General features: G+C 39.1%; 1 protein-coding gene and 1 long non-coding RNA gene across 4 annotated transcripts in view; one reads left to right on the top strand and one right to left on the bottom strand.

Moving 5' to 3' along the window:
- Window positions 1-7029, bottom strand: part of LOC109370047 (uncharacterized) — a 22855-nt gene extending 15826 nt beyond the window's left edge. For all 3 annotated transcript variants that reach the window (XR_014886543.1, XR_014886544.1, XR_014886545.1), the window contains exons 1-2: window positions 6887-7029; window positions 2345-2508 (exon numbers count right to left, since the gene is read on the bottom strand). This is a non-coding gene — a long non-coding RNA (uncharacterized LOC109370047). The remainder of the gene's footprint in view (window positions 1-2344; window positions 2509-6886) is intronic.
- Window positions 5107-14653, top strand: LOC100551326 (kazal-type serine protease inhibitor domain-containing protein 1-like). The gene is made up of 5 exons (XM_003210257.5): window positions 5107-5241; window positions 5789-6277; window positions 11008-11168; window positions 12718-12862; window positions 13482-14653. The coding sequence occupies exons 2-5, from the start codon at window positions 5821-5823 to the stop codon at window positions 13610-13612; spliced, it is 894 nt and encodes a 297-aa protein (XP_003210305.3). The 5' UTR covers window positions 5107-5241; window positions 5789-5820; the 3' UTR covers window positions 13613-14653.

The raw sequence follows: 14653 nt of genomic DNA, 5'->3' as shown, positions 1-14653 counted from the left end.
AAAGTGAGTTAACACCCAAAGTGGAGTGAGGAGATCACTGTCACCCAGCTGACATGGGAAAGCAGGTTTGCACCCTCAACGCTGGGACAGGCTTTGCTTACCAGGACCTTATCTATATCTTCCATTCTCTTCTTTCTGTCCCAAGGCTTGTAGCTGGTAGGCTAAGCCTTTCTTGGGCTTTTCAGTTTTTGTTTGCTCTTTTGTTAAGAGAGTTAGTAGGGCTCCCCCTATGCTCTGGAGTCTTTGAAGCTCCACGATACCTGGTAGCCCTGTTATCTCACCATCTGTGTAGACAGCAACTACTTTTGACATACAAGTTCAACTCCACACCCAACTGCAGCATCAGCTGCAATAAATCTTGCCACCTGAACGTACTGAGATCTGTGCAAAACATGGAGAGGCTTTCCTTTAGCTCTCCTCAAAAATTAAGGCAGAAGCTGGACAAACCTTTCTTATCCCTCCCTCAAAAGAGGAATGGCACACAAATCTGTTTTGTATTTGTGACTGATGTGTTTGGATAAAAACTAAGACAAGGTTGGAACTGTGGGCAAGATATGCAAGAAAGTGCCCTTGTGATATTTGCTGTGGAAGTTTCCTTACTACAACTCAGCTTTCAAAAGAATGACATCAGAAAAATGCTTTATTACTAACAGCTGATTCTCTAAGTGTATTTATATCACCTTCCTCTTACAGGATAGGAATCTCAAGTATTTCTGAGCAAAACTACAAAGCTTTCAGAAGTTTGGTTTTTTTAAAGCATGGCAGAGAATTTTAACGGACTTGAAAAGAATCCTTAAATTATTTGTCCCCTTGGATGGAAAGATTATCTTGAATAAAGGAATTTTCAGACATATTTGTGAAAAAGAGTCAGTAAACCTGCATTAATCCAACTCAAGCTTTTGGTGCTTCAACAGTGCCAGCAGGCACTACTTTTGTTACTGCAAGTTGAAACTTGAATGCCTACAGTTATCAACAGTGATGATGCTGAAGCGTGACACAGCTAAAATCTATAGGCAGCCACTGGTGGAGACAGATCTAATGAGTCAACAAAAGCCTTGCCAAAGCCTGAGATGAACACAGTCAGCTTTCAGGCAGGAATCAGACGTGAATTTTATTTTTTTATTTTTTTACTAAGTGGGATGTAAGAACTAAAAATAAGCAAAAATAATGATCTCCTATTTTAACCTTGCAAAGATCATAATTAAAATATATGTTACGTTATTAAAATATGCAAAATTTATAATTTAATTATACAATTACACAAGCCTTATAGTCTAATAGCCCCACTGTATGTTTGCATATTTGTGAACAATTGCTTTCTTAAAGCTCACAGTAGAATCATTTACTTGATGCTAGAGAATAAGTTAATTACGGATATCCTGCCTTTGATTAATGGATTTAATAATCATGTTACAGTAGAATTAACTTATTCTTCATGTGCTTACAGCACTAATGATGAGATTCACGAAAGCAACGTGTCAGCAAATAGGATCAGCACCAAAGAACATGCTTGGAGATCCCAGGATTGCTTGTATTGCTGCAGGTCAGCATTTCTGCTGGGAACCCACCAGCATCCAACTATTTTTAGCTAATCTGTCATCGTTAATTTCCACCACTTGCCGCTCATTTCTATTAAAACAGATACTGTTTTCGAAAGAGCTGAATGCCTTAACTGAAGCTCAATGTTGAAAATTATAGGAGAAAAATTATGCTATGAGATTGGTGTATGGTATTGGATAATACACTACAAAGACATACTCAATGGGCATAGCTACCTCTTATCTGCTGCTACCCAGCATGACAGACATCTTCTTTAATGCTTCTTTTATGTGCATGTGCAATAAGGTTTCCCAGATAGAAACATGTTGAGTCAGCTAAGAAACCTCAAAAATGGGTTCTTAATACATTCTAAGAGATGGAACACTGAAGTTTTCAAACTCAACTTCAACTGTTTAACAAGAGGTACCACTGCAGGATTGAGGGAATAGAAGGGGAACTTCAATACTTGGTATTCTGCCATTATTCCTTACAGGGTTCCTGTGTGTGTCTGTGTAGAAAACAGATCTGAGAGTCTGGTAGGAGCCAACTTCAGAAACTCTTAGTTAAGTACAACTCCTGCTGACACAAATAAATACAAAATGAAGATCTGAACCACATTTTGCTTGAAAAAGCAGTACTTCAAGAATCACTAGCAACAGGATTTCAAATTGCATCAGCCATGTACCTCACCTATTACTATGCAAAGTAGAATAAAGCAATACAAGTCAGCAGCTTAGCATAACACTGGCCCCAAGAAGAAAGCAGGAAATGAATAGGAATACAATTTCCTTAACAATTCACTTACAGCAAAAAGGAGAAGACTATACTGCAGTGCTCGTCTTGCCGTTTCACCAGCAGTGTCGATCTACTGCTGCTCGTGTTTTGTTTTGGAGCCAGGGAGAAATTTAGAATTACGATAATTCAGGACTTAATTCTCAACGCTTTTTTCCACCAAGGCAAGCTTCAGGGCTGAAAGACAAATTGAAATAATGCATATTTTTGTACTGAACTAGATGCGACAACGCCTCAGATGTGCCACTCAAACCCAGCTGTGCATCGACCTCTTTTTCCTTGCTTCCCCCTTTCTCCCATTTGCTCAGACTCTGTCACACATCCATCCTGGGTAGTAGGGAGTTACAGCACTGTTTTCAATTCATCACAGCTGGCATTGCTTATGGAAGACATTTTAGTAGGTGTCAGTGTGTACCTCATGCACTATGTTGTACCACACTATTGCACCCCCTCCCTTCACAGCTTGTCCCAAGTGAGTTCAGGAATCAATGACCAAAATAACTTTCAGCTGCAGATCATTACTAAGTGGCAGCTGTTCAAGTAAGGTCTCAGGTATGCCCAGTTCTTATTTTGTAGGTGATCCACCAAGAACTCAGATTACATTACTGCATAATGCACAAAATATTTTCAAGGATATTTATGATGAGTTTCTTTAATGCTGGGACACAGAAAGTACTTCTTGGTATACTGATGTTCTACAGCCCTCAGATCACATTTCAAGTGTCATCTGAAATGTGGGGAGAAAACTCTCCAATGTGGTGTTAGAAAGCAGCATTCCTTTATTCCTCATTATACATATGGGGTGACTTGACAAATCAAGTGCACTAGTTTTACATTTAAAAAGTTAAGATATACATATGTGATACATTGGCATGTATATTCATTCTTTTCCAAGAACTCATTAATATAAGCTAATGTTCCTCTGGGTATGTGTGGTAGTGGCCTCTGGTGGTGGTAGACCACTTACTTTCTCCTCATTTGTCCCTCATCAGCTTCATCACAGTGACTTTTGGCTGACTTTTAGCTGCTTTTCTCCATTTTGGCAAATTCCCATTGCATGTTACGCCAGAATGAGAAACTTTCTATCTTAGTGCACTATAACCCAAAATAATGTATGTAAAATGCAAGAAAAAAGTTCTTGCACCTGGTGGATGCAAAGATAAAAGTAGTCTGTTGTGACTCTTGAGCTCCTCTGAAGCAGGATCATTGTGAAAAACAAGGCTGTCCACACACACCAAGCAAGGCTAAATGGGAAAGTTTTAAAACTAGTACTCATCAATCCCTTTTGTTAAACTAGTATATTGGTCCTTAAACTAATATATTAATTCTTATTGCTGAACCAGCCAATATCACTAGGAAGATGAGCAAAGCTCAGTCTTAACACGGGCAGTGTTGGCCTGCAGCTCCTCCTTGCTTTGGCTTCACTTTGTATGTATTGTTTCACCTAAACAAACATTTTTTATTTTATATGAGTCTTGGCAAATCCTTATCCTTTAGTTACTCCTTCTCTACAGATGCAGAAACAATAAAATAGACAGTGATGATTAGACTCTATAATGCAAAACTAGATGTCCAATTAGAATTTGACAAGGAAGTGTGAAATAAAACACATTAAACAGAGTAAGAAAGTGGGACAAGAAATCAATTTCCCATTAAGTTCACTGGTTGTTTTTTTTTGCTGCCTCTCAGTGTTAAAAGCAACAGTTACACACATACCATACTCCTTTGTAGTCCTATTCTGTGTTCAGAATCAGCATACAGTGCAGAAAATGAATTAGGCCAGGCATCAGTCAGCATCGAAAAGGGCCCTGCAGGTCACTCCAGGCTGGCTCGAATAAATGTCCTACCAATGCTGGGAAACTGCATTATATGCAGTCTGGGAGAAGGAAGTGATCTTAAACCACTTGAGGCATGGGGCATGAGTGATGTAGAAGGTACAAAGCTGAACTTGGGAAAAGCCATGGATATGTTTTGGATGGAAAGTAAACACATTTCCCTACAGGAATTGCCTTTATGGATGCAGCTGGAAGGTGTAAGCCTAATACAACAAAATGCATCACTCATGGGGCTTAAGTCACAGCACCATGGACATAAAGGGAGCAGAAAAAGCTACTTGTATATAACATTTCGGACAAGTAGGTACAAGTGTGATTTCTCTCTCATTTACTCTTTCTTAACAGTGTCTTATGCATATGTCTTGAAAATGTTGTCTTGAACTAACAAACACACAAAGACGTTTGTAGGCAGTGGTAGTGAGCCATGTTTGCAGATTCTCTAAGTCCAGCATGCTTCACCTCTGCTTCCAACAGATAGTAAGATGCATCCCACTGAGCTGCATATGGTTCGAACAGTGGTAACTGCAGTTTCTTGGGACTGTGAGGAAGGGGGACTTTCTGGTATGAGGCAGGATGCTAAGGAGCGTGCCTAAATCTCCAGGTCTATGGAGAAAAGCACAACACGTGGTTAGAAACAACTGCACGTCCATCTCCCTACACTGGCAGAAATTTAGGCACAAATGAAATGGAGAAGAAATCACCATAACTTCTTTCATCATCCTTCATGAATCAGTGGTGTAAACACATCTTAAGAAACAGAGGCAGAAAAGTGCTCTGAAAAAACAAGTGACGCATCTAACTTCAGCAAAACCTTTTTCTGGTACGTCTGAAGATGCTGCAGCAGCTTGCTTATGTTGGCACATGTCCTACATCACTCGGACTTTGTTTCAAGAGCCAAACATGTGGACTGCATTATTTTGGATTGCAAACCACAGACACCCATAAATACTGAAAAAAAGATAAATGGACGGAGAACAATGGGTTCTTTACTGGGTCTAAGCACCCATCCTCTCAAATCCAAGACTTCAAAGTCAGTTTCAGATGTCCTGGCTTGTTACTTGCTTGTAAAGAGCCTGTAAGTAAATTTCTAATTCAGAAACCTCTAGATAAGATCATTAAAAGGTGAAATTTTGTGCTAAACCTTGTTCTAGTCTCTAGAGTACCAGCTGAGCTCCAGGGTGCTGGTAGCATAGATGCTACTTTCTGTCCACTTCTATATATTTTTTTAACCTCTTGCAAAATAAAATACTCTTACTGGCTAATTTCTTCATTTTGACTAACTTATGCTGTTCCCTTTTCTACACAGCTGCAACATAATGTTGTTTCAGTAGAGCAATGCTTTGCAAATTTGGCTCAAGGAGACAATGAGCAAACAGCTTTTCAGAGAGCTGTCAGAAGGGGCAGTTTGGTTTCCGTGCAAGCAATACTCACATTCCAAACTGCATTAGGGAAAAGCTGGTGGTTTGTATGCATTTTTATTATCAATTCCAGATTAGGAATCTGATGCTAATTTCTTCTTAAAGCCTGTGCTTGCAGGAGAATTTATATTCTAAAACAAAAAAGGATTGTGACGTTTTTCTCTCACAAGCTCTTTTTTTTTTTTTTCCTGGCTTTACTCCAAGGACCTTTTCTGCTTGTTCGTTACATTCTCAAGATGAAGCCCCCGGTGGTTACAGCAGTGCTGGTAGTACTGGTGCAGGTTTCTCAGAGTTTCCCTGCCTTGTACCACCGAGGCTGGTGGAGGCTCTTAAAGGAAGGAGATAGCTGCGGAAAATGTGATTTGGCACTTTGCTCTGAGCCAAAGGACTGCCTGGCTGGGACTGTAGTGGACCATTGTGGCTGCTGTTCTGAATGTGGAAATGTGGAAGGTCAGATCTGTGACTTGGACCAGGGCAATCATTTTTATGGGCAGTGTGGGGATAACCTCGAGTGCAGGTTGGATGCTGATGAAGCCAGGTTTGGGGAAGTCCCTGAACCCCAATGTGTGTGCAAGTCTCAAGAGAGCATCTGCGGATCTGATGGGAAAACCTATGAGAACATCTGTCAATTCAACAAGGCTTATGCAACTAAAAGAAATATCAGCATGAAACATAAAGGACCATGTGAATCAGGTAAGAATTATTTTCAAACTAAAAAAAGATGCAATTCTGATTTTGCAATATGTTACTAGATGCTCCAGTCTTAACTTCAATGAACCAGTGCTGCATTTTTGTTCTAGTTAACATTATTTTGTTGCAATACTACTTTGTGTTAAGTGTGGTTCAGTAACTAGTACTTAATCTTGTGTGTAATAAGCCTCTGTATTTGCTTAGTGGATCTTATATCACATGGCAACTAGTAAGGCACAAATCTACGGTCCAGATCTGTACTAAAAAAGCAGAATATGAGATAATTTCTACAAAAATTGTATGTGTAACTGGGAGTAGATGAACAGATAAAATAATCTGGCAGGACTGGGCAAATTATTATATGAAGACTGACATGATATTGAAACAGTGATGACAAAGCAGACCATTCATATGCATGTATCTGTATGTATATATAGAGAATGGTGAAGCAGAGGAAAAAGAAGAAAGGACTTAATTAATTGATCTATGTATGCTTTTTACAAAAACATCCAAAGCAATCTAGTTAATGAATCACAAAATCTAGGTACCTATGAAATAGAAATCCATATATTGGGATAAAATCAAACAAACTATTTTATTAAAGATACTTACAGTGAATAAATGCTCCGTCGTGGTGATTGTTAGTGGAAGGACTCCTAGTCAGGTTGTAAGGGGAATCTTGGCTCCTGCTCATGTGCTGCTCTCATTCTTTACATTATTACTCCTGGGCACCTTTTACCTAAATCAGGTGAATATAGATTGAAAAGAAAAAAGTTTTTTCTTTTAAAAGGAAATATTTTCTCAAATATCAGTAGAAAAGGCTTCTGAGTCACAAATAGGTCATACTTAGGAATCCAAGATTGTGTCTCTGTCAAAGATCTGCATATGAAAGTAACTTAGGTGCACGTTACCCATTCCTTGCTGGCAATGTATTGCTTCCAATTTGGACCATATGCTGCACTCTTATATCGAATGGACACTGTATTGAATGCTTAAAAGGAAAAGTGATGAGTAGCTAATACCAGACTTCTTCTCATTTTCTCTAGTCGCAAAAGAAGCATCCATTAGAGAATCACTTATTTGCCATTAAGATATTAAGCTGGGAAGTAAGACTTGTCTGTAGAGACATTCAGGAAACTCAGTGCACAGCAGCTCATAGTATGACTGAAAGCCTGTTTGCCCTTAGGTATGTTTTCTCATCTGGCATTAAAATAGCACTAGTTCTGGCAGCATAACCCTTTCAGGGACATTTCAGTTGGAAGCGCCATTCAAATAGCAACTGATCTAAGCCTGTGTGCCTGAACACCTTAAAGCAATGTTTTGTTCTAATTAATAAAACAGACCCAGCCAAAAAGCTTGATTTGGCCTTGGAGCTACCTCTGAGGTGTGTAATGCTGCTCATTAAGCACGATGAACAAGATCAACTTCTCTGCACAAAGGCATCATCCCCACTGTCTATTTTACCTTGGTCCCCAGAAAGGCTGGACCCTCTCTCCAGAAATACTGAGACATTTACTAGGATGACTCAGCTTACTGAACTGCACAGATGCCTGGGCATATGCTCATAACCATCTCAGTGCTGTGCAGAGTTTATTTAAGAAAATAAATCACCTTGGCTCCTGCAGAGAGAAGCATGCAGCTGGCGTCCAAGCCCAGTGGCAACTGCACTTGGGTCTGTGGTGTGTGCTGGGGCAGCAAGGAGACAGAGCAGCAGTGCCCCTCTTCTCACTTCTCAGAGCAGCTGCTCCTGTGCTGCTTTTGTAGGCTGTATTTAGGACCTGAAAGGAGCCTGGGCCACAAAGGTGCTACCATGTGGGCACCATGTCTTGATCCTCCATAGCAGCCTACCAGTAATGTAAAAAAAACCACCATGATTTAGGCTATTTCATGGCAGTGGCCAATGACAAAAGGCGACAGGGAGCCCGGCTCCAACTGCAGCAGCCTCCTCACTATGGAGCTCGCTTTCCACTGACTCCAATTTGCATGAGAAATAAACACTGAACACTGTGGGGTTTTGGTACCAATCTATAAATATAACCTTCAGTCAACTCCAAGTACTTTGTTTTGCTATTTCTCCTTCAAAGCATCTGCTGTTTCCTATTGATGCCAAAAGGATTAATTGTATACAGCAAGCGATGAATAAATAAATAACAATAAACTCCTTTCATCAGAAGAGCACAGCCTTTTATCTTTCATCTCTAACCAGAAAAAGGGGAAGAAAAAGGCCTAGCTCCCTAAAGTAACACTGAAAGAAAGCCTTCCTCTTTCTAAATGCTAGTTTTGATCGGTTTATCTAATAATTTACCAAGGTTACTAAGTACAGTGATTATATACCGATTCTCCACACTTAATCTATCCCCATTCAAAGCCTTCCTGCTGATAATTTAATGAGGTAAGAGAACCAGCAATGCTTCTCTCTGTAATTAGCTGCATCGCATAATAACATAAAATCTTAAATTAAACATATAAAGTTAAAAACAAGCAGTAATTCAACGTTTAGAGTAAAAAAAAAAAAACAAACACAAAAAACCTCTAATCCACCAATTTTTCTGCCATTTTTCATCAAATCACATCCAGGTTAACAAGAAGGAATAAGAATTAAGGAACAAAAACCTGTTATTACACAACTGTCTGGTGTGGTTAAAGGCAATTATGAAAGGTGAAGCAGTATTTTGACTTTTTCTGGCCTGTGGGCTTCTGGTTTATGTATTCCGTAACACAGGAGGATAGTTTGTGACTGGAATTGTCCAAGGCAAAGCACAACTGCTGTGCATTCACTTCTGTACACAGAGGCAACAGAACACCATCTATAATTATTAAGAAAAACTTATCTGTTTTAAAAAACTGGTTATCATACCAGCAAAGAGTTGCTTTTAAAGACACACTTTTGCAAAACAAGCAAACAAACACCATGCAGATGCAGATGGGAGAATTTGGCTGAAGCAAACTCTGAAACACTCACTTAGGAAGGTTGTAAACTTCTGGTAAGTCGTAACTTCATCTCTCTGTGTCCACACACAGCAAACTGGTGTCGTAAGACACACGGGGTTTGTATTATTGATTTCTGGAGGCACTTCAAGTTTGTGTAGATGTCACAAGTGTTTGTGTGTTCAAATTCAGAAAAAGCAGTTCTGTTTGATTGAAGCTGCAGTCCTCCCTAACCCTGACCAGGTGGGTGCGTCCTTAAAGGCAGTGCAATTGCTCTGAGTTCTAATATTCCACTGTGTGTTGTAATGTCTGACCCTCTGCTCACGGACAAAAAAAACTCCCATGCAAAATAGTCGGTGTTGATTGGAACATGGCATTTTTACAAGGAGATACAGGTTCTGAAAGTACAGTTCTCACAAAAGACCAATCATGTCCAGGCTCAGGTACCCTACTGAGTTCGAAAGCCTCACTTTTAAAGAGTATCGGGGGGGTTTTAAGAGGAATTCATAACTGGGAAGTCGATACTTTTCTGTGTAATTGTTTTTCAATTAACTTTAAGCAGTGTACATTTGGCATTTTCAGCACAGGTATCAGTTCTTAAAAACTGACACGTTAGAAATCCTGCTTCAAAACGTGGAGTGAAATGTTGTAATTTCAGTTGCTGAAACATAAATATGTGCCTACATACTGGCTGAAATGCTTTGAGTAAAAACATATTGGTTGTTCAGAAGTTCCTAAGCATCTGTACAAAATACAAGCAATAATTAAATACAAGTGTAATGGTCCAGAAAATAAATTCTTTTTTAAAAAACTATTATGAAAATAGAAAGAGAAGGAAAACATACCTTAGAAAGAAAACATTTGTCACTGACCAGAAGTGGATGAGAGAAAATGCAATGAGATTTCCAGAACAGTAGAGCTGCAGTGAGAGTAAAGAAGTTATTTTCCTCTGCTACTAAATAACATCGTGTCCTGTTAAAAGGGAGTATGCTTATACATGCTTGTAGATGGATATGTATTTGAAGAGTTCCTGAATGCATCAGGTGATGGTTTATTTAACGTCTTCAAATCCCTGGTCTGGCTCCCTCTCGTGGTTGTTAATAGCTTTTTATTTGGGAAAAAGTGGAAAAGAATAATTTGAAGCAGTACATAAATGGATGAGGAGGATGAGCGTAAAATAATAATAGGAAGTAAGTGGAAATCTACTAATTTCACTAAACTCAAAACCTTATAAAATAATTGGATTTCATATACTTTTAATACTTATGTCTCCTAACACAAGGAAATCTGTTGAAATTGATAGCAAGTGAGGATAAACATGGAACCCATGAATGTTGTTACTGAGTTCCATGGGTTACATAGGAGGAGGAGGCTTTACAACAAAGTAAGCTCAAGGCGATGCACTCACTAAACAAGTTTTGATAAGCTTTAAGTCAGCTCAGCATTTCATCTTTTAAGCTAACTGAATTTCTTGTACCTTCCTCTGAAGGTCTGGATGAGTTACTTGTGCCAGACAGCCAGGCCTTGAGTCCAGTCCATAATGGCACAAACTGAACTTTGATCTTAACCTTCATGACCACGTGCACAGAGAAAGGACCAGCAGATCCTTGAAAATAAGTCTTTAAAATACCTGTTCACACTTCAATGTGATGTGAAGTTTTCTGAGCTTTAAAAGCTGCTTGGAATCTTTTGGTCTTCCAAACGTGTGAGGTGGAAAAGTTACCTAAAACAAGAACTGGTGTTACATCCTTTTGTGTTGGCTTTTGCTCAAGGTCTCCTAAAGCAGTACTGTTGGGTCTTTGCAGCTCCTGTGATTTCTATGCCACCTCAGGATGTCCAGAATTTCACAGGCAACGATGTCATTTTTGGCTGTGAGGTGTCAGCCTATCCTATGCCACACCTTGAATGGAAAAAAAAGGGGAATAAAATGTTTTTACCAGGAGATGACGCCCACATCTCAGTACAGGTAAAAACTGCATTTTTTGCATCTTATGGTTTGCAGTGAGGAGTAGGGGGATTTGTTGGTGAAGTTCTCCCACAGGATGCAATGCTGTTGCAATGAACAGGTTTCCTACAGGGGCCCTATGATTATGATATGGATTCTGATTTTGGCCAGTGCAGGGATCACTGCTGTGGCAGTCCAAGCAGAATGAATAACAAGGTGGGTACCATCCATCCTGCTTCAGGGAAAGGGAAGATTCTCCTTATGCAGGTATAGTTCTGGAGAAACTGAATAGGGTACTGTGTAAAAGAAGGTGCACTCTGAGGAAGATGGCTGTGGGCAGTTATTTTTCTGTTCCTCATGCAGAAGCATCATTCTGGCAGATATCTAAAGTTCTCCTTTGCAAGATGCTGTTTCTGGAGATGTGCCATCTGGGTGCAGTCCCTGAGGTGTTCAAAAGGAAAACAAAGAAATTTGCTCATTTTATATGAAGGATACTGTGTTTTAGTCTGAAGGGAAAGAGTGGAATGGCATTGGTATGGGCTTTGAGCAAATGTAGAAACAGCCCAAAGGTTTGAGCTAAAATTAAATCAAAATGCTAATTCTTGTTAATGGAAATAACATTCTGGGGGAGAAGAGCAAACAAAGCCAGCCATGCTGCAGACTGCAGGAAGGAAGGAGTCTGTACCAGCATGCCTTCTCCAGTGGACAAAGGATCTGAACAGACTACAACAAATCTAGCTTTCTAGATACACAACTGAAAAGCAGGAAGATCCAGCAGACATGGAGCACAACCTGAACAAAATTATGGATAGAAAAAGCATAGAAAAAAACTAATGAAAAGTATTAAGAGTCATTTAGAGTTATTTAGAAATGTATTCAGAGACAGCATAGCATAAATGAGTGGGATTAATGAACTTAACAGTTGCTCAGAAACAACAGTGCAAGGAGCCACATCCAAACAGTGGTCAACTCGGAGGCTAACCTGTTAACCTGTCTTGTCAGGTCAGAGTGAGCATGAGAGCATCTCTGTTAACATTTAACTGATTTGTACTTGTATTACTTTTTGGAAAACAAAGCCCCCCATTAAAAGGCTTTGGCAGGAGTCAGTCAGTGGAAACTGATTTTGACCAACTATGAAAGCTCATGCTATGTCTGTTAAAATTGGATGCTGAGCCTGGCCCAGGCTCAAATGCCACTCTTATCCTAAGGAAATTGATGAGCTGGAGAACAAGTGGCAGTGCTTTGAAGCTGCAGCAAGAAGTGGTGACAGGACAAGAGATGGGAGGACTGCTGGGAAGCAGAAGCAGACCAGGAATCAGAGTGCTGCAAAGGGCAACAGTTTAAAGATGAAAGCAAGGAAAGCATGAACTGAAAGGCACAGAGACAATGAAAAGTTAGAACATATGGCAGCAGAATCAAACAGAATCAAAGCATGATGGCAAGACATAGTAAACAAAGCAAAATTTGCAATGATGTATAAATCTGGCCATGATTATTTTTAGAAATATCCTCTTGCCTCCTAACTACCTGACTTCAACTTAATTTTGAGTGTTTATTTCCCTTCTCACAGGCCAGAGGTGGACCTCAGAAGTACGGTGTGACAGGCTGGCTGCAGATTCAAGGCCTCAAAAAATCAGATGAAGGCATCTACATCTGCCATACCAAAAACAAGTATGGTGCAACATACGCCTCTGCGAGATTGAAAGTCATTGATGGTATATTGTTCTTTTTGATTTTGGCTTGGGTTGGTTTGGTTTGGGTATTTTTTGGATGTGAAGAATAGAGAAATGCTTAAGCAGCCTGCAAAAGGTTTATAACGCAGAAGTGCCTATGAATTCTGGACGAGAAAAATAATGATGTGCTAATAGCATAATATTTTACTTCAAATGATATCTCCTTCCAGAAGAAAACAGAATGCTGAGGATTACAGTCATAGATCTGAGACACAGTTGCATTATCCTCATCCCACAGAAGCACTGAGATGTTAGTGGAAGCTCTGAACCCAGAACTGTTGCAGCTGAGGCAGTCCTTGAACCACCAGTTCAGTTTATCTATCTATCTATCTATCTATCTATCTATCTATCTATCTATCTATCTATCTATCTATCTATCAGTTTATCAGTTTATCTATTTATTTATCTATTCAGTTTGCTTTTCAAAAATTCAGGATTGAAACTGTATCTTACCCATAAGAGTTTGGAAAGATACAAGAAATAGCTTTGCTACTGTTTTGCATTGTGCCAGTCCTACATGCTAGCACTTAAAACATTACCATCCGGTTCAGTCCTATTAACAACTGAATTAATTAGGATTCCATGATGTCTTGCTGTGCAGGTTCATCTTCTGCTTTTGCCTTGACTGCTGGCAGTAGAAGTGCAAGCTATGACACTGACTATGAGGACTACTATGACCATTCTGACGATGAAGATGAGGAAGAATATGAATCTGGGGACTATGAAAACTGAAGCAGCCCTGAATAACTATTTCTGTACGTGCGTTGTCAGACACCTTTCACACTGTTATACTTACTTGTACTCCCTGTGCTGTAAATAGCTTCTCTGATAACACTACACTCAGTTGTGCATCCCACCTCCCTGAAATCCAACTTTGGCTGAAGTATATCATGATACTTACCTGAAATAAGAACAGTTTTAAGTTCATGCATTTAGACTGTTAAATAAAATTCTTAAGCACGTACCCAGTAAGTGCCCTGAAAGGATCCAATTTAATATTAATTTTTAAAAATGTATACTATTCTATAATTTCTTTAACATTTTTAATTTTTTCTAACAAAAAAAAAATGTTAACAGTTAAACTAAACTTCTAATTTGTACCACTGTCCTATTTTTATTTATATAATGTACTAGACACAAGGAGAACTGGTATTTGTGAACAGCAGTAAACTAATGAGAGACTTCAGTAACAAGTAAGGGAGCAAGAGTTCAGGCACCTGAATTTTAACCCTCATTATTCGTAATCTTCTTTATCAAAGCACAAAAACATGCAGTGATTGTTGTACACACCTTGTAGAGTTTTTAAAATGTATATACAGTGCATCACAAACACCTCCATTAATGTTGTGCTGCTTTGTGCTTTTCTTTGCCATGAGACATTTTTCTTCAATATAAATTACATTAAGAGATTGGCTATAGACTGTGTTTGCCCCGAGGTATTATTGATCTTTGTAAAGGTAAGAAAAGAGCATAGAATAATTTATTTTGGCTCAGAGTTCCTGGAATATTGTCAACTTACAATACAAACCACACCACTAGGTCATTGCAAAGATTAATTAGTTTTAATTAGGAGTATCAAACGGCTTCAGATTTAATCACTGATTTTGCTGTTTCAGGCTCTTCCTGGTCATCTTAGTGTTATGTCTAGTAAGCTTTTTGTTTATTCACTATATACTGCTTTTAACATAAAATTGTCTGGTAGGAATCACTGTATTTCTAAATGGATGATTGTCAATGTAACTATTTAATCTTCAGACATATGTTCAAGATCAA

The sequence above is a fragment of the Meleagris gallopavo genome, chromosome 15 (assembly GCF_905368555.1).
Source record: "Meleagris gallopavo chromosome 15, MGAL_WU_HG_1.1, whole genome shotgun sequence".
Classification (NCBI taxonomy): Eukaryota; Metazoa; Chordata; class Aves; order Galliformes; family Phasianidae; genus Meleagris; species Meleagris gallopavo.
This window is presented reverse-complemented; position numbering and strand designations above follow the sequence as displayed.